Source organism: Xiphophorus hellerii, chromosome 2, assembly GCF_003331165.1.
Source record: "Xiphophorus hellerii strain 12219 chromosome 2, Xiphophorus_hellerii-4.1, whole genome shotgun sequence".
In the NCBI taxonomy this organism is placed as follows: Eukaryota; Metazoa; Chordata; class Actinopteri; order Cyprinodontiformes; family Poeciliidae; genus Xiphophorus; species Xiphophorus hellerii.
The window spans coordinates 5095513-5115482 of NC_045673.1; the positions used below are offsets into that span (position 1 = coordinate 5095513).

The window sequence follows — 19970 nt, forward strand, 5'->3', positions numbered from 1 at the left end:
TTTTGAATGTTTTAAGTGATATATCTGTCAGTGGAACTGTTACTTTTTGATCAATATTAATATTATTGTGCCTAAAAGTTACTTGTAACTTATTACACTCGATTTTCCTCGATGGCAAATTTATAAAAGCATATTGTTTGTGTTCACTTAATATCTGTACGTCTATAAGTCAAATTCTGTTTCTGTCCACAAACTTGGCAAATAAAGCTAATTGTGAAAATCGTTTTTGGATTTTTTTTTTATATTTAAAGTTAAGCAAATAGTCTGAAAGCTAAAACTTCCCATCAGCGTTACCTGCAGATTCCTGCATCATAAAACAATAAACTGGCCTAAATTTTCAGCCCTCAGTTAGTGGCAGAGTTGAAATAAAAACTAATTATTTCAGCACTGTGTCGTCTTTTCTGAATGTTCGTCTCGACAGAGGAGAAATTCCTGGGTAGTCATGAAAACTTTCTGTTTCAGGCTAAACTGCTGCTCTTCCTCCAGACGTGAAACCGTCAGAAACATGTTGCTGCTGCTGCACCAACATGCTGCATCATCACAGCTGGATGCAAATCAAAACAGGACTTGCAGGTTATTTAACATCTTCTGCTGTGATCACGGTTTTACGTTCATTACTAAATATCTTCCTTAGACCTTAAAGGTAGGGAGGAAAACACTTTACACTTTTGTTCCCACGGTGGCTCAGCTTTATTCTTCTTTCACATTTAGAAAATATTAAACGAAATCACATGGACATTCTGCAGAAACACGGATCTCTCAGCTTTATGAGCAAATTGATCATTTATTCATTTCAAAACGGCGTCTTCGGTCAGAGGCTTCTTCAGATTCACTGTAATACAGACTGCTACAGCAGATCTTTCCTGCCAACAGCCATCACCATGTACAATAAGTATTTGAAGAATTTTAATTAATGTGAGTTACAACAACATTTAATTTCCCTTTGGGATCATATGAATTGTGTTTCTTCCTCCCTTCAGGTTTTATTTCCGGTTATTTAGTCTAAATAAAAATTTCTACGGATTAAACCCATTTCAATTACCATTTCTACTATTTGTCAGTTATCTTTAATTGTTTTCTGGACCTGATTTTGTCTGTAATAAGTTTTCAGTCATTAAAAATATGTTTATATTGCGTTTTCTACCATCTGCTGGTTTTTTGGAGCACATTTCTGCTCACGCTCCAGGACTGAACGGGTTCAGAAAATGTTCTTTTCTAATTCAAACTGAATGAATCATTTTTTTCAATCAATTTTTACCCAGTGCAGTTTAACAACTGACATACAAGTAACTTTTCAGCATAGGCGCTTGTTTTAAGTCAATAATTCCTTAAGTTAATATAAATGAAAAAAAAAAACTAGCTCAACTGGCAGATTATTTCACTTAGAACAATAAACTTTCCCTTCTTACAAGTGAAATAATCTCGTGCAGCTAGTACACTGTCAATTTTTCGGAATTAGTTAAGAAGCTCCTATATCTTGCTGAAAAGTTACTTTTAAATTAGTTTTGCCTTATTTCAAGACTACTACGATATCTGCACTAAAAACTAGACAAAAATACTTGCTAAAATGTTGCGTTTTTGCAGCTGTTCTCTTTTTATTTTCTGAAAGAAATGTCTGATTCCTGCTCAGATCACCCAGGTCGACAGGTTCAGTCAACCTGGGTGTATTTGTTGCAATGCTCCTTGTGTGTTCTCATGTAATAAGTTAAATAATTTGTTGTAATTACCGGGTGCAGTCTTCTGGCCGATCACTAACTGATCTTTAAAAAAGCCGTTCTGCCGATTCTGTTTTTTGCCGATACCATTTTTTTTTTTTTTATCTGAAATGTCGCTCAATATAGCAAGACAGTAGTTGAACTGGTAACAGTGGGGTGACTATTGTTAACCGTATACGTGCAGACATGACCGGGTGGGCTGGTCTGTCAGTCAAACTTATCTCACTGGAGAGCAGAAGAGGACAGAGGTTGATTTTTAGACCTTTGCTGAGGTAGAGAAGATCGGCTTCGCATGTAAAAATCGGCCGATTACCGATCTCCAAAATTAAGGAAATCGGCTGGCCGATGAATTGGTGCACCCATAGTTGTAATGCTACTTATTGTGTGTTCCCATGTTATAAGTGAAATGATCTGCCACTGAAATTAGAACTTTATATCAACATAAGGAATTATTGACTTAAAACAAACTCCTACAGCTTGGTGAAAGTTAGTTTTACATTAAATCAAGTGTACTAAGATATTTGAACCAAAAATACTTGCTAAAATGTGTTTTGCAGTGTTCTGGTAGCATTTATGATAATCTTCTATGTTTGCAGCTGTTCTCTTTACATTTTCTGATAAAAACGTCTAATTCCTGCTCAGATCTGTCCAGTTTACGCTCTCTAGCCCTGTGGGTTTCACTCAGCCATGTGTGCGTCTGTTGCAAACCCGCTTTTCGGCGGAAACGCATCAAAAAGGAGCAGAAGAGGAGCAACTCACTTCCTGCAGAAGATCCTGAAGCCGAAGGTCCTGCTGTTTTGCTGGCAGCTGGGCGCCGGGGCCTCGGAGGGCAGCTCTGCGTTGGAGGCTGAGGAGGACGATGGGGAGGTGACGGGCTGCTCCTCCTGCTCCTCCTGCTGCTCCTCCTGCTGATCCATATCCCCCTGCTCCGCTCACAGGCTGGGCTGGTCCGGGGTCAGCTGCTGCGGGCTGCACGCAGCCATGCTGACAGCTGCTCAACTTTCCACTGACAGCTCTCAGACACAGGAAGTGCAGCTTCAGATCTTCCGCGTGCCAAGCTTCACTTCACAGCAGGAAGCTGAAACTCTCAGTTGTTTTTTCTTGTTGTTGTTGAGGAGGTGGAGGTAGTTGGGGTAAAATGGGGGGTGTTGGTTTCTACGCTCACCTCCTTACTTCCTTCCTGGTCCTAACTAACCCTCCCAGCCTGAGGAAGCCTCTCTCCTCTGCATGCTCTCTGAACACAGCTGCATATCCAGGAAGTTTCCAAACAAATGAAGAGGGAAAAACTCGGGGCTCCTCTTCCTCCCGGCTCCTCTTCCTCCTCTCGGGTCGACCTGTTGCTGCTCCTCTTCACAGTTTGGCCGAGTCCAGCGTCTCTGCTGTTGTGCTTCACTCTTTTCTCTTGACTTTTTATCTCAGCTCTCTGTCTCTCCCTCTCCTTTTCCTCCCTGTCTCCGCCCACAGTCCCGCTTCTCGGCTTCCGATTGGCTGGTTACAGAGAGGGGAGCTCTGCTGCCACCTGCCGGCGCCCGAGTCGCCCTGCAGGTGCAGAAAGGAGACCTAAGAAGAAAGGAAACGAGAGGAGGAAAGTAGTGAACTCATTTTTTTTTCCAGGAGACTCATATTTCGTTTTCTTTGTGTTTACTAAAATCGGAGGTTTCAGGTGAAATTAATCATGCTGCTCCTCTTCACCGCATGAGTTTGCTCCTCTTCACTTGGATCGCACCTCTGCAGCTCGGCTCGGTTTGCCCTCCCACATACGTTTTACATAAAGATGGTAAAAACATCCCACACTGCAGTGAAGCTGAGGTCGCGCGGCCGCACCGAGACCCACGCACGCTACTTCACCGCATGCACGTGGCGGCTTCATCCCCCGGGTTCCCGCTCTAAGGAGGAACCGCACCGTGAGATGAGGCAGGTTATTTTTGACAGCCAATTAAAACGGAGGTGCAGCGGGCAGGAGGACGGTTACCTTGAAAAAAAAAAAAAAAAGATCTTCCACGTGCGCTGCGGAGCACACAATGCTAGAAATCATAAAAATAAAAAAAACAAACAACAACAAAGAGAAAACATTTCCAAATCCTCCAACTGTATCTGCTTCAGTTCAGAGAGGGACAGCTAATATGCAGACACATTTTCATTGCACAAACAGCTGTCAAACACAACACGCAGACTTGTGGCGCCCGCTGCAGCCTGGCGCCCCCATGCATCACATATAAGGGCCGCAACACAGAGAGAGCGACAAATGACAGCGACGAATGGCTCTAATGGCCTCTAGCTGTGATTTCCATTAACCATAAAATTGCACAAATTAAAATGACAAAAATAATTTTACTTAAAGTTTTGTGCACTAGGATGAGTTGGTTTTTGAGCCAATGGAAACATTAGTCACATGATGAACAGCGAGATGTTACTACTGGTGAAAACGCTGAAGAAGTTGACAGGAAGTAGTAGGAAGATTTTGTTTTGTTTTTTTATTATTTTATTTTAATCATCCAGCAAGAACAAGTCGTTGATTACAGGGATAACCGCAAATGCAGCGTTCGAACCGAGTCTACTACAATCAACACTCTGAAAACTCAAAAACTTGTCATGGATCAGAGCACAGGGAACGCTGCGGCATGGTGCTACGGTGACCTGCTGTCAGAGTGGATCTGGTGGATCAAACGAGTGGGACGTGAAGCCTGTTTGGGGCCCGGTTCGTCCCACATAATCACATCATGCGGAGCGTCTGCAGCTGGGCGGGGACAGATATCTGTCCTGCAGCTCCGACAGCACACACACACACTCTGCAAGTAATCCCATTACCGATCCCTGTAACACAGTACCATCATAAACTACTGTTTGATCCTCACTTATTACATTACGCATAATGAGCCGATGAAACGTGCTCAGAACCGAAGGAGGCGTGATCGCAGACACCAAACTCACATTTATTCATTTTAAAAAGTTAGGACAGTAAATCTGCCCTGCTACAGACTGGCGACCTGCCCAGGGTGACCCGCCTCTGGCCCAGAACGCCAGCTGGAGAAAGTCACCTCCCGACCCGTTTAGGGACAAGGGTGTAAGAAAATGGATGGATGGACAACTAATCATAAAGATATTTAATATTTATTTTAGCAAATCTGAATATTTCATGTAACTAAAACAACAAAAACAAAGAAAATTGAACTTTAAAATGTTCTTATATAAAATGCAGTTTATAGAGAATTAGAACACACAAAGTTTTTTTTGTCAGATCTCTAGTGTAAATATGTTAGCACACTTTAAATAAGACAAAACTAACATATAAGTAACTTTTCAGCAAATGTCTTTTTATGAGGGAAATAATCTGAAAACAGAAAACGTTTTTTCAAAAAATATTAAGGAATTGTTTTAAACAAATTCCTGTATATTGCTGAAAAGTTACTTGTAAGGTATTTTTGTCTTATTTCAGTTAAACTGGATCAAAATACTTGGTAAAATGTTGTGTTTTTGCAGTGCAACCTCACATTTATTCCTACTAAAAATGACTTAAACCACAGTTAAATCAACTTGAGGTGGGCGATATAGACTTAAAGTTTTATCACAATATTACATGGAGTTACTGTCATAACAATAAAAGTGACAATAATAACTATTGCTTGTTTTTTAGCTAACTGTAAAGCTAATACACCAATCATATCCCCACAAATATAAATACTGTTGTTGAAAAACATTTGTAACGCTTCTTTAGGACATCGGTGAGAAATAAAAAAATATGATTTGTATCACTGAACTGCACACAGTAACTGGATATAATCATATTTTCTGATTTATTGATATATAATGATTTAATTTATTTGGTAGGAACAATGCACATTAACATTTTTGTAAATGTACCAGAATTAATCAAAAGGTCAATTTGTCTTAAAAACAAGCAAAGGTTATATAAACAAGGTTTAAATGACTTAATTGTACAAATTTAGTCAATAAATGCAAAACTTTATTGAAAAAACAGTAGAATAAAATAGTAAATATAACAATCCCAACAATATGGACAGTTTTAGGGTTTTTAAACATCATTACTTGGAATTTATTGTGACAGCGATTAATCAAAATCTTATCACAGTAAGAAATTTATAGCAATAAATGCAGCATAAAAACTGACCTAGATCGGGTTTTTTGCTTTTTGTTTTTGATGGCTGCTTCTCATATGTGGTTCTGGTTCCGCGGAAGCAGAGTAGGGTTAGTTTTTCTTTCATGTAAATAATCCCCCCCGGCATTTTATTAATAGCAAACGAAAGTAAAGATGTGTTTGTTGATGTTCGGCTTCCATCGGTTTGAGTCAGACATGACGCGTCTCTGTGAAAAGCAGCCAAAGAAATTCCTCATCTCGTCTTTCACCCAGCAGGACCAGAAACTCCAGTCGGGCGCGGAGCCTGAAAGGTGAGCCGATGGGGTCGCGTCAGGACGCGGATCAACTCCGATCCGGGTTTGTTTAGACGCGGGGCTCGTCCTGTTCGACTTGTCATAGACTCAAGGAATTTTCTTGCAGAAAAGATCCCTGCGGCTATTTTTTAAAAACATCTTTCTGTCTTTCACACCCCTTTTTGTTTGACAGTCATTTCTTCCTGTCATCTGGATGTAGAGATAAATCATTTAACTGCCTGCGTTTGTCTGATACGGACCAGATCTGAACGTGTGAGACAACAGAATGGGTGCAGTCCCACCAGCTACGTTTAGTCCGCTTTAATCAAACAGTTTAGTTCGTCTACAAGGTCCAGTTTGTTTGGGGAGGTGTGAATGCGCATTCGAACTCTGATGCGGACCATAAAAGCGAACTCTGGTCCACCTAAAAATCTCGGCCTTGGTTCGGTTGAAATTAACTCTGGTGTGTTTTGTGAATACCAAGCGGACAGGAGGTCACCAAAAACAAAAAGAAGTGGAATATAGCGCAGGACATTCTGGGTAAATACAACCAAGACAAAGTAGCACCTTAGCTGGAGAAATGGCTTGTGTGGGTTTTTTTTGGTTGTTTTACCAATGACAAAAGAGAAATCCTACAACTGCTAAAATCTGACGCCATTTTTCTTTGCATGCAAACAAGGAGGTTTCGCTCAGTGTCTTCTTCATGTCGTTTCCTTCAGTGGTTCTTGGTGCGAAAGTGAACTCTGGTCCGGTTGGGTCACAGGTTGGCTGAAGTGAACTCTGGCTTGGTTTAAATACATATGTGGATACAACAGGACCAGAGACGGCTCCAAAATCAAGAAGTGGAATACGGCGCAGGGCATTCTGGGTAAATACGACCAAAACAAACGAGTCTCTAGAGCTACCAGGACTTTGACCAAAGACAAGAGAGAACTCCTACAATGGCTAAAATCTGACACTACTCCAGTTTTGTTTACATTTCGTGAAGAAGGAAGTTGCTCTCAGTGTTTTCTTCTGAGGTTTTTGTGTCGTTTCCTCCAGTGGATCTTGGTGTAGCGCCTCCACAGGCGGGGAAAGGTACAGGTGTTTCAAAGGGTTTGGTTTGTTTGACACAGTGCAGTGTGAAAATGTAACAAATATTGCAATTTTGGTCCCCAATCGAATTGTCTACTGAATTATCAGCAGTGAAAAAATCCTTAGTCCACTTCCTGGTTTGGAGAGGTCTCCGGTCCGCTTGGTGTTCACATATGAATTCAAACCTCACCAGAGTTCACATTTTTGGAGTTCGATTGTGCATTCACATCTCCCCAATTGAACCGGACCTTCTGGACAATTGACTGGACCTTCTGGACAAACGGACTGGAGTATGATGAGAGTGGACTAAACAGGGCTGGTGTGAATGCAGCCTTAGTTTGCTGCAGAGTGAACCTTGTTCCTCAACCCTGGATCTCCTTAGACTGTCGGTTTTCTGGACCCGGTTCCTGTAGCCTGAACCGGCCTGCAGCCTCGTCCTGCTGTGGTTTCTGAGTCTGTGTGGGATGTGGAGGATCAGTGGGAGGCTCAGCAGCGTGAACGTTGGAACATCCGAAGGAGAATATTTGTGGATGAAATCCGCAGATGTGGAGCGGAGCCGCAGTGGAGGTGGAGGCAGGTGGAGAGGCGCCACATCCAGCCCCCTCCTCTCCGTCTTTTACATAAAGAGCGTTATGAAATCCCGTCGACAATCTGCTCGGATTCACTCAAGCCTCTCTCATGAGTCACTTCCAGCTGCTAAAAGTAGCAGAGCTGCCGTTATGTCATCAGAGGGCAGTGTTTCCCTGCGTCGAGGAGCTCTGTGGGCTCAGATACTGGAGTGTGAGCTTGTTTCCTCTTCACACCGACTCTGCTGCTTCCTACAGAATCATGACTCCGAGTCTGCTCACAAAAACCCTCCGAAGGTCTTTTATAATTAGGGGTTTAGTCATTTATCTCTTCTAATTCACAAAACATTTAGAGCAATTAGAGACTCTTTAAAAATATCCTCTAAAACAGCTGACTGACCTTAAATAAACTGTGCAAATTGGAATTTGGTAAATAAATTTGCTTAATAGAAAAATGATAGAAAAAATGTAATCATGATCAATAAATTTGGACTACTTCTTTCACACACACACAAAAAAAACAGAATAAACTTTAATATTCAAGAGGAAACTGATTTCTGCAAAAAATAATGACAGTGAAGTAAAAATATGCAACATGATAGGTGACCCAATTCAACAGAGGTCCAGCCAAGTGGCGCTGCTTGTCCCACAGTAGTGGCATTGACCAGATAACCAGAATGTCTAGTTTCCAGTGCACATGTCTTAGTACAGCTTAAATAAGACAAAACTAACTTACAAGTAATGATATAGCAGCTTGTTTTACATGAATAATTCCTTAATATTAATAAAAATGTGCTTGTTCTACTGACAGATTATTTTACTTATAACATGGGAAAAATGTCTTGTCATAAGTGAAATAATCCACCAATGGAGCTAGTGCTAGTAAGGTATTATTAATTGAAAACAAACTGCTATATCTTGATCAAAAGCTACTTATAAGTTAGTTTTGTCTTATTTTATCTGTAAAATTTGCACTAGAAACTAGACAAGAAATACTCAGACAAGAATACAGGACAAGAAAACAAGAATAGATGAATTATAAGAGAAAAAAAGTTAAAATTAGGTGAATTTTTTACAGCTTCATAAAGACAGAAAATAAAAATAGGAACAAATGTATTTGAGTGTTTCAAAAGCGGTTTTATTATGTGTTTTGACATTTCATCCCATAATCAAGTAACAGTTGTTATTAAAAATGGTGTGTAAATCAAATATAACTTAAAAGAAATTTAACTTCCTGATGTAATGCCTTGAAATTGGGCCTCTGTCTCTTTAAGAAACTCCTGCTCTTTCTTAAATTCAGGAAGTCATCATAACATGGCTCCTCTATTAACCCTTTAACAATATTTTCACCAGTGTTGCTCTTAGAAGTAGCTCCTATAACGAGCTTAGCTGATGTTTGCTAATTGCTGCTGGCTAGTCTGAAGGAGCATATTGAAGGGGTCTTGGGGGAGGATGCGCTCGGAAACTGCAGCTCCAAGGACTAGAATCGTCTTGAAGGCGGAGCTAAGTCCACCCAGGCGTTTCCCACAGCTGAATTTTTGCCATGGAGATTGAAGGATTTCTCAAACATGCATGAAAGAATCGAAGCAACATTACAGGAAATAAAACTACAGCTAAAACTATAACTAAAGCTTAAAAAAGTTGATTTTACACAACGCTGCCCTTTAAAAAATGATTCTGCACAAAGTTTAGATGAGATAAAGCAAAAAGAGACTAAAAAAGAAATGTGTGTTTCAGTGTGTTGGCCCACACAGAGCATCTCCTCCAGCTCTGGTGTCCTACTTGGATTCATAGTTAATTTTTTATTTATTTATTTATTAATTTATTTATTTTTGCTGCTTTGAGTTTTTTCTCTCTGATCAGTTTAACGGGTTTAAATCCAGATCTGAGCTGCAGAACAAAGAGGCAGAGCTGCTCTTCGAAGGAGAACAGACACCTCTGGAAACGCATTAACCACGTTATCAAGATCTAACACGGACCGGAAGTTCTCTCTCCATGTCAACATCCATCTGCTGCGCTCTGATTGGACTACGCGGAACCACAGAGCCGCCTGATTGGTCCTTTCTCTGGTTTCATCTTGTTTGGTTTTAACATGAATCAGAAACATGATGCTGATAGTTTCCAGCTGTGTGCGGCATGTTGGTGGTATCAGCTGATTTAAAAACCATTAATGTTCAAGACTGATAGATGTTTACTCTTTACGAAGAGAATTAGCTGATGAATATCAAATCTTAATAACCAAGAAACTAAGTAGGAAGTTTATTCAAAAACCAAAAATTTGATTAACTACAAAATCGATTTACCACCCAGTCCTAGAAGACGTTAAAAAAAGAGACAGAATAATTAATTTTTGGAAAATCTGTATTTTTTTTCACCAATTTCCTCCCTGAGTGATGTCAGTGCGGCCAGAGCCGCCATCTTGTTTTGAAATTTACAGCTTCTTTTTATTTGGACTTTGAATTCATATCAATCAAAATATAGAGGTCAAGCTAACATTTCATTTTAATTACAAGAATAAATTAATAAGATTGCCGTAATAAATTTGCAGTTTTAGGAGATTAAAGTAGCAATTTTATGACAACTCCAAGACAAAACATAACCAAACATTAAAATGAAGAATATTAATCTTGTGAAGTTTGGTATAAGTTTTAAAGATAAGGAAATAATCTTTCAACATGTCAGCATAAAATTATAACCAGTTGCAGGACTTTGGAAGTATTGAGCAAACAAATGTATAACTCTATAGGTTGTCTTATTTTTAAAAATTATCCTAACTTTAAAAGGTTCATCTGTTAAACATGGTCTTTTTTCTGATATTATTAATATATTCTCATAATTAAGGAATAATTCATTTTCTTTCTGACATTAGATTTTATTTTTTGCAATTTTTTTCTTGTCAAAAAGCCAAATTTTGTTATTTTTTTGTTGATTTCTAAAAGCAATAAAACTGTAAAAAGTCCAAAATGGACTTTTTTTTTTTTTTTTTTTTTTAAATCTAATGTGTCTTACTGAGTGATGGAGTCACTGGAAAATAAATTAAATTCTCATCAGTGTCCTAATAAATTGACTGTGTGGGTGTGAAATGGATGTTTCTTTTTATTTATTTGTAAAGCACATTGGGACACTTTGTTCTGAATAAATTGACTGGTACTGATTAGAAGTATTTCCACCAAGAAATTATATTATTATTTATTAGAAATTATTGATTGAGGATTTTTTTTTTGTAATTTAAAAGAAAGAAAGGAAGAGAAAAAGAAAGGGAATTTTGTTTGTCCATCAGTTTCCTCTTTACTCACAGCTGGTTTGCTGATTGGACCGACAGAAAGTATCAGGACGCCGCAGAAACTTTTCCCCGTGTCTGCGGACCTGGATTGACCCTCAGAGGTCAGAGGTCAGGGTGAATCTGAAGGTGACGCTGCGATGTGTTCACCGGTGACATTGCTCCCTCTAGTGGCGGCTGTGGCTCATTACAGAACAGTAAATAACTGCATGAGCAAACAAAGAGCAGCAGCTGTTCGGAGCAGCAGGTTAAAGTCAATTTGTGCGGAATGAGCCTGAATGCATCTGAATCATGAATCCTCAATCAAAACTCAGACGGTTTAGATGATCAATCATCTCTATGTTTGTTTTCTTTTGAGTCAGGATTAATGTAAACTGAGCAAATTTATAATTTCTGGGTCCATAAACCTCCCTTCATTATTATTTAATCTCAAACAAAAGGAAGATTTTTAAAAGCTTTGCCTGATTGATCATTTTTATTTTTAAATGTCAATCAATTTATCATTACAGACTATTATTTGTAATTTAGTACTATACACTTTTTGATAATTCAGAAATATTTTACGTTTTTATATGTATTATATTTACTAATGTAATTTTTTTTTAATTAACATTAATTAGCTGTTCATATAAAGTTATTTACAAATGATTTATTTATTTTTCTTATATATTTTATTAAACTTCTAGAATTACTGTCATTATTAAAGTTGTATTTATTAGAAGTTAAATGTAGAATACTAATTATATCTATACTTTTATAATGTATTGTACTTTGAGATAATTAAATGTTTTCTGTGTTCATTTGTATTATATATTTAAATTGTTGTAAAATTAATATTTATGAATTATTCATAAAGTTATGTAGAAATGTTATTTACTTTATTAAATATTTTATTGCATTAGTCAGAGAAAAAAAACTATTTTGCAATTGCTGTGTTTGCTATTGCTATTGCAGAGTTATCAAATAAATTTGTAATTCAACACATTTATGTCTGTTTTTGTTTTTTTTAATATATTAAAGAAACATTTTAAGTAAATTCAGCCGTTTTCCTGTATCGGATCGGCATCAACTGATACTAAATCATATCGGTATCAGAAGTGAAAAAAGATAATCAGAGCATCTCTACTCATTTTTGTTCTATTATATTTTTCATTGGACTTTCAGGATGAAAATCATTCAATTCTGGTTGCCTGCAGAGAAACATGTGCCAACTTTCACAAAATAAACCAAAAGACACAAAAACAAACTGAAAGAGCAAAAAGTTCAGGAAACTGAATTTAAACATGCACAAAGAAACAGACCAGAAAAGTTCACAGAAAATACTGTAAACAGACAAAATGGAGTCAAAAATTACAGAAAAACAAACTGTAGATGACAAAATGCTACAAATATGAAGTAGAAAGCAGCATCACAGTAGCTGTGACTCCATTATATTTATGTGCAAAACTTTGTCAATATTCAACCTCTGTTGAAAAACCGACAATATTACAATTGCAGTGTTTCCATTAAATAAGAAACAAAATTAAAATCACACGTCGATAAGTTTGTTTACAATAAGTGGATAAAATACATGCCACACTATCATCTATCATCCTCCCACCACTTCCTGTCATCTTCATGTTTTAACTTGGACATTAAAGGACTTAATGGATTATTTTATTGTAATTGTTTTGTAAAAAAAAAAAAAAAAAAGCCTAAATTTGTTGACATTATCAATTTTTAAAAGCAACAAAACTGTAAATACTTTCCAAAAGAACTATATTCACCAATAAAACAAGAAGTTCAAACTGATGTTAAACTGTTTTCAGTTTTACTTCTGCTAGCTCCAGTTGGTTGGACCTCTGTTGAATTAGGTCAGTGGTTTTAAAGGCCTGATATTTATATCTATTTTGTTTCATACTTTATTTATCTTAGACATTAAATGACTTTTTATTTTGTAATTTTTGTAAAATAAGTTAGTCTAACTTTGCTGACCATGATTGTTTTTTAAAAGCAACAAAACTGTAAATACTTTCTAAAAGAAATGTTTTCAAGATGTCTCACTTAGTGCTACAATTAGTGGAAAAAAACAACAGATTTTTAAAATAATATTGTAACCTATATGAATGTATAGGTTTAAATTTGATGTTTTTTGTAAAGCACCGTGAGATATTTTTGTGAATTATAAATGTTTGGGATAAAATGCTTAACTAATGTATTAAAAACTGCAGGCAAGGTGTTAGCAGAATGCCACAATGTTAAGAGTGATTTAAAAAAAAAACACAAAACGCTAAAATAAAAGTTGTTTTTTACTACTTTCAGTAAAAAATGTACTAAAAAAATCTAAATTTAGTGTTTTCAGTCTTTCTTTTAACAGTGTGGTATTCTGCAAGCACATTGCTAGTTTTTAATTCATTATTTAAAGATAGTTCAGCATTTTAACCTCAAAGCACATTGAATAAATAAATAAAAAACTGATGCTAAACTGTTTTCTGTTCTATTTTTGCTTTCTCATTCCTCCAGGTATGTGGTTCTTTGTGAAGCTGCTCTTCAGCTAAAACACTGCAGCAGAGGGAAAAGGCCGAGCCACCTGCCTTCTTCTTCTTCTTCTGTTTTTATAAAGTGCATCAACAGTCGCGAACAGCTGAACATGGAGGCTGGGAACGGACGGCCCGCCTGTGAGAAGGAGAACACAACAAGAACACAACTCCATCCTCGGCGTGTGTGTGTGTGTGTGTGTGTGTGTGTGTGTGTGTGTGCGAGAAAGACTTTCTCTCCGTAGAGTTTCACTGAGTTTACATCCGGGTTTTTTCCCTAGGCAATGGGAGTCGCAGCACCGCCGTTCCTTAGGCAAAGTGAAATAAATTCGCCGCACCGACACAAAAAGTAGTCCGCTCACCGAACAGCCTTTCTGTCCGGCTCGGTTTTATGATCGGTCCGTTTTAACGAACTTTGGCGCCGAACTAAGCCGGTATCAAACGCTTCGTGGCGGATTGGGGAGGTTTTTGTGGGCCGCGGTGTAGTTTTTGTGCCCCCTTCCTCCAGCTTGGCGGCGCAGGGATCTGTGTTGTGCTGAGGCTGAGCTGAATGAGATTGAAGAAGAGTTCTTCTTGTTTTGTAGCTTCAGTTTCTCTGTTTTTACTCGTTTTTTTTACTCCAACAGCAGAACAAAGTGCAGTTCTGCGGGCAGGAGGCGGCCGGACTCCCGCTCAGCTGTGGCTCCACCGTGGATCGGCTGCTGGGAGGAAAATATTTAATTAATCTGGAGGAGGACTGCTGCTGAGTAAGTGGGCTTTTTTTAAATTTCATAACTTTAATTCAGTCCTGTGTGGAAGTTCAGAAGGCTGAAGGATGAGTCTGATGCTCTGAGCAGGTGTGCGGGCAGGTGTGTGAGCGGCCGCAGGGTGTGTGTTCCGGCTGGCTGTGTGTGTTTAGCTGCGGACCGAGGTTCTGGAGTTCTGGAGGACAAGGGGCCGACAGAACTTAGAGCCACCGACAGACGGCGGCTCTCCGTCAGGGTTTGTTCCGAAAAGATGGCGTCCTTCAGGGTTGTTGCTCATCTTCTCCCTCGGTTTTTTCTCCGGGTCTCCAACGGAGGCTCCTCACGGCTCTTTGCGTGAAGTTATCCGCCTGCTGGCGCCGTTAGCCCGGGCAGCTAGCAGGGTAGTTAGCATTAGCGGCTAACGTTAACGGTGCTGAAGTTGGCCTCTGATTGATAGCTATTTAGTAAAGGAGCATTCCGCTGTTTTGGGGAAAATCTGGACTAAAATTTATCAGCTGTTGCTTAAAATTTACAATACCAAAATTAGTGAAACATGAACTGAATAATTGTAAATTATGTGTAACACATGATATGGTTTATGTAACTTACTCTGATTGTTTTGACACAAGTTAGGAGGACAATCTAATTCTCTTCTTGGCATCTATTTTAAATAGGGCTGTGCCTGCCAACTTTGGACAAGTCAAACTTGTTCTGTAGTGTTAGAAAGATTTCCTTAAACATTTCAATATGCAAAAGTTTGATTCTATTTATAAAAACACAAGCTGTCCATTTTAAGTCTACCTAAATTAGGGTTCTGCCTGAAAACTGCTCTACTTAAACAATCTAAAAGTGATTTAAGTGATCCAGACTGGGTAAATATTCTTTAAGAAAGCAGTTTGGCATTTGTAAAACAGTTTACTCTGTTTATGAAAACAAAAGTTAAATGCAAATATTTTTATTTTAAAATATATGTTCCTAAGCTGCTTTAAAGAAATTTGGATTCATTAAAACAAACTATTAAAAGTTCACATGTAGTCAATTTACTGATGGTATTTATTTTGGCTGAAATGCTTTGAAATTACTCTTAATGGGACTTTGACAAATAAAACAAGTTTATTTTATCTCAAACTGTGTTTTTAAAGCTATATAAGCATTTACAATAATAATTCTGTCTTTACTGGTCAGTCTGAGTTTTATAACCGAGCTTGATATAACAAAGTCCAGATGGCAGAACAGTGACAATTATAATTTTCTTTAACTTTAAAAAATGATATAAAAGTTTCTTCCCATATGTTAAAGTATTTATTAACGATGCAGAATAATTAATTCCAGGTTTGAACTGAGCAAGTGTTTCAGATTTTTACTCGGTACTAATCTTAAGGTAGTTCAGTATTTCGAAAAACAGCGGAATGCTCCTTTACTGGCATCTGTGAATCAGACACCAACTTCAGGCCGCATCCACTTGTTCTCGGTGAACGGTCGGAGCTTTCACACCGACAAAAAAAAAAAAAAAAAAAAGAAAAAGCGACAAAACAACGAAGATCCTGCTGAAATGTCCCCCGGTATCCCTCTGCTGGGAATCTGTCAGGCAGCTCGGAGGGTGTGTTGAGGCCGGCCGCGGTCGGTTAGCAGCGGTTTAATGGCTGGTTTCCCCCTGAATCGAAAGAAAAGCGGAGTTTGTAGAGCTGCTCGCAGGATCAACCCTCCATCTTAGCCTCACTTCTTGGTGTTTTCGGGCCTCTGCTGCTGCGGCGGCATGCAGCTTCATGGAAGTTTATATCCCGACAACTTTCCGACCCAATCAGCTTAATTACACAACATCCCGTCCGGGACGCCGAACCTGGTGCTTTCACTTTTATTCCCTAGTCACTGGGAATACTGGAGTGTAATCTGGAGCTGCTGGAAACGCCAGCAGCTGTTAGGATTTAATTTCAGAGCACATGAAGCATCACTGCGGGTTTACAATAACAATAAAGACCTACTTTTTCCTGCTTTTATAAAGAAAAGTGATTATTTTTTATTCTAAACTACTTTTGTTATTGTTTCCCAATATATCCCAGTGGGAATACTGGACTTTTTTCTATTTTCTCTGTGAGGATTCCCTGGTAGTTTGTTGTATTTTAGTAGTTTAATGTAGTGCTGATAATAGTACTTTTGCTTTCCACCAAACTGAAGACAGAAACAATCCTTTAATATAATTGCATCATTAAAGCTATAAATTTTAGCTCTGATTGACATCAATATTTTTTATTTATTTAGATTTAACTAGGGAATATAATCTGTTTTTAGAGTACTAATGTGTACAAACCATTTAGATGTACTCTGACAGCAGAAATATTTAAATATTCGGTGTGAATTTAATATATACTCTACTTCAACTACCTTTTTAAACTTATAACTAAATAGAAACTGAAACTTTCATTGTTTTCCAGTACATCTAACAGAAAATACTAAATTTATTCTGTTTTTTTTCTGGACATTTAAAGCATATTTATGTTTGAAAATATTACAAAACCTCAGTAGTTGGTTATATTTTATTAGTTTTTAAGCCTTATTTGAGTTATTTTAACTTTTCCATTAAGCTCTGGATGTGAATAATTAAAAATATTTTAATAAAGTCAAATAAATATTTGGTAAAATCCTCCTGGTATAGTTGACAGTTTGATTGTTTTAATATAAAAGTTTTCATCAGGTAGTACAAGTTTCAGTTGCGTTAAATCTAAATACTCGACTGTTTTCCAAGAAAAACATTTTGAAAAGTTTTTAAAAGGTACTTTGTTCCTTTTGTTTGCCTTTAAAGTACTACTGCAAACACCTTATTAAATTGTACTTGAAAAACAGAAGTACTAAAGTATTTTTCTATTTTAAAAAGCTGTACTTGTACTTTCCTGCACTTCAAATTAAATATATTTATTCAGATCTTGAAACTGTAATTTTTACTACAGATTACTATATGAAAGTACCTCATTAAACCACTTTGAAAGTATTTTTATCCTGAGTTAATTTGTAATTTTTCCTCCAGAATATTTTAGTGAGAAAGCTGTAAAGTGTTCTTAAGAAACAAAGTACATTTTATCCACTTTAAAGTACTACAATGTATGTAGAAATGAGCAAAACTTAAGTATTTTTTCCATTTTAAATACAATAAACAGTACTTTCACTTACTTTCAGGGTAAATAACGCAATATTTCACATTTAGATTCAGATTATATAATCAAACTTTATTAGTTTGCTGTATTGTAATAGTTTTCAGTACCAATGAAAGTATCTTTCAGTTGTATTTCAAACAGAAATACAGTCGGTTTAATTCTGATTTATTCATATTTGCAGTTTAATATTGAAGTAGTTTTTAATCAGGTACTACAGTATCTGTTAAAGTTCAATAATGTAAACAAATATTTGACAGTTTAACGTGTCAAAACAAAGTACTTTGAAGTACTGCTGTGTTTTTGGAAAGTAGTTAATAGTAAGCAGAACTTATTCAACATTTTTTCATTAAAAACAAAACTATACTTTTAATTCTCGTTAGAATAAATGACGTACTTGTGAAACTGGGGTGTTTTCATTATTGCTTCCCAGTTTGTTTTACTGGGAATTCTGGCTTTTACGCTGGTTATTTCTGTGGACGGAAAGAAAATTCAGGACTAAAAAAATGAAGTATTTTGTGATTTATTTTTGCAGAGTACTAATAAAGTACCGAGTATGCACCGATATGCAGTTATCTGTATACTTTGGTTTCTTTACTGTTCCAGTTTGTGAAACTAAAGCTGGCAAGTTGTACTTGTATAAAACTGACGGTATTGCAGTTAAAAGTAACTGTGTACTACTTTGTACTTCATATATATTGAGCAGTTTGATTGTCTTGGTTTCATTTTGTTTTTATTTTTCTGTTCATTTTACAGGAAAAGTTGAAAGAACTTCAGTCTGGCTGATCTGAATCGGGTTTAAAGTTCTGATAAAACTATTACTGGATGATCTTCTGCTGCTTTAACAATTAAACCACGTCCTTTATTTAAATACTTCAGAGCTCAGCAGTATACACTGCACAACTTTAAAATGCTTTTTTATGCTCATTAACGGGTTTTAGAAAGTATCTTGTAGTACTATAGTAGTTTCTAACTGGTAAAAGAAGCTTAAATCACTTTTTAAAAAAGCATTTTCAGCAGATTCTCACAAAGCTTCAGGTGTTTTTATGTATTTAGAATAGTTTAGAAACAAATGCCTCTGTGTTGTTGTAAAGTATTTTGATATTCAAATACTGAAGTGACAAAGTTTCTGCGTATTTTTACTTCCCTCCTGCTTGGTTTTACGTTTCACATGCAAATGTTCTAACAGAGTTCTGACGCTGATTATTTTACGCTTTAACCTCACAGGGTGGGGATAGTTTAGGTTTCAGGACGGGAACGTTTAGTGGAAAAGTACTTCCAAAGTTTTTGATACTTTGGAAGTAAAAGTATGACAGTTTTCCACATCTGGAGCAACTTGTAGGACTTTCACCCCGTTTTAATACTTGTACTAGACCTCAGCAAGAATAAAGTACTGCAGAAAGTTAAGTAAATACTTCCTGGTTCTGGAAGAACTTTAAGGTTTTAGTATCAGAACCCCTAAAGTTCAGTTCAGTTTGAAATTTTCACTGTTTTATTTTTGACTCTGCTAAACAAAACTTTGTCACTTCAAAAATGTTTTAAGTTTAGCAATGAAAAAAAAAAAAACTTTATTCAAAATCCAGACAGAATTTCAAAGTATTATAGTACTTTACGTCAAATAATATTCAATTTAGTATTTTTGTTTGCATTTGATTTATAATAAAAAAAATTTTCATCCTTGTGAGGAACTAACGGATGTTTATCTCTAAGTAAAATGTAAATACTTGACTGTTTTCACCAGAATTTAAACTTTAAAGGAAGTTTTATTTCTTTACAACAGTGTTTAAAAACCTAATTTATGTTATTCCTAAAACACAGTTAAAAAACAAACAAAACCAAGACAATAATAATAATATAAAAACATTAATAGATTAAAATGATGCACTAAAAAAACACATAGTTGTAAAAGCAGCTAGAAACTATTTTTCACTTTTAAAAGTTCTGCTGTCTCTGTATTAGTTGTACTTTGATATTTAAAACGCCGCGCGTCACTGGCTTGATTCACAGGTTTAAAATAGTTTTTATTTTTTGTTTCCAACCAAGTCTTAATAATAAAAGGTTGTAGAGTAAATCAACTTTTAAATCAAAATGCACATACAAAAACGTTGGATGCAGCACAAAGTAATCACCGTTTCCTTCTGTTGTCATGGCAACTAGGACCACATCTCCTCATTGGCTTAAACTTTAAAAAAAACACAAATCTGCTTTTAAAACTCAACTAATAACAGGAAATGTTTTTCAATGTTTTTACAGCTGAGAATAAATTTTATTTTATTTTTTTCAGTTTTCTTTAATAAAGTCCAGAATAATTTAAGAAGAAAAACAAAAGAAAAACATTACAATTTTTGGATCTACAATGCTGTTCCCACAATAAAATCTGATTAATTAGAATAGTTCACATTTAGTTTATTTTTGAGCAGGGAAAGAAAAAAAAAATCAACATTTTTGGTTATTTTAGTTCTTAAAAATTATATTTTTAAAAGTTTTTACACGACTTTTTCTAGAGGGTCTCTGTGCTGCACAGAAAAGTCTAGAAAACAATAAAAATGTTCTAAGTGG

The 19970-nt window shown here is 36.6% G+C and overlaps 2 protein-coding genes across 5 annotated transcripts in view; one reads left to right on the top strand and one right to left on the bottom strand.

Moving 5' to 3' along the window:
- Positions 1–3185, bottom strand: part of dgkzb (diacylglycerol kinase, zeta b) — a 72464-nt gene extending 69279 nt beyond the window's left edge. The window contains exon 1 of the mRNA XM_032581258.1: positions 2475–3185. Within this exon, the coding sequence (XP_032437149.1) occupies positions 2475–2632 (158 nt within the window). The 5' untranslated portion in view covers positions 2633–3185. The remainder of the gene's footprint in view (positions 1–2474) is intronic.
- A 10605-nt stretch (positions 3186–13790) lies between these two features.
- The window catches only part of phf21ab (PHD finger protein 21Ab), a 35195-nt gene continuing 29015 nt past the window's right edge, over positions 13791–19970 (top strand). For 2 of the 4 annotated variants that reach the window (XM_032581305.1, XM_032581295.1), the window contains exon 1: positions 13791–14286. The gene's annotated coding sequence lies outside the window, so the exon portion shown is untranslated. The remainder of the gene's footprint in view (positions 14287–19970) is intronic. The other 2 variants (XM_032581321.1, XM_032581314.1) reach the window with 2 other exon arrangements.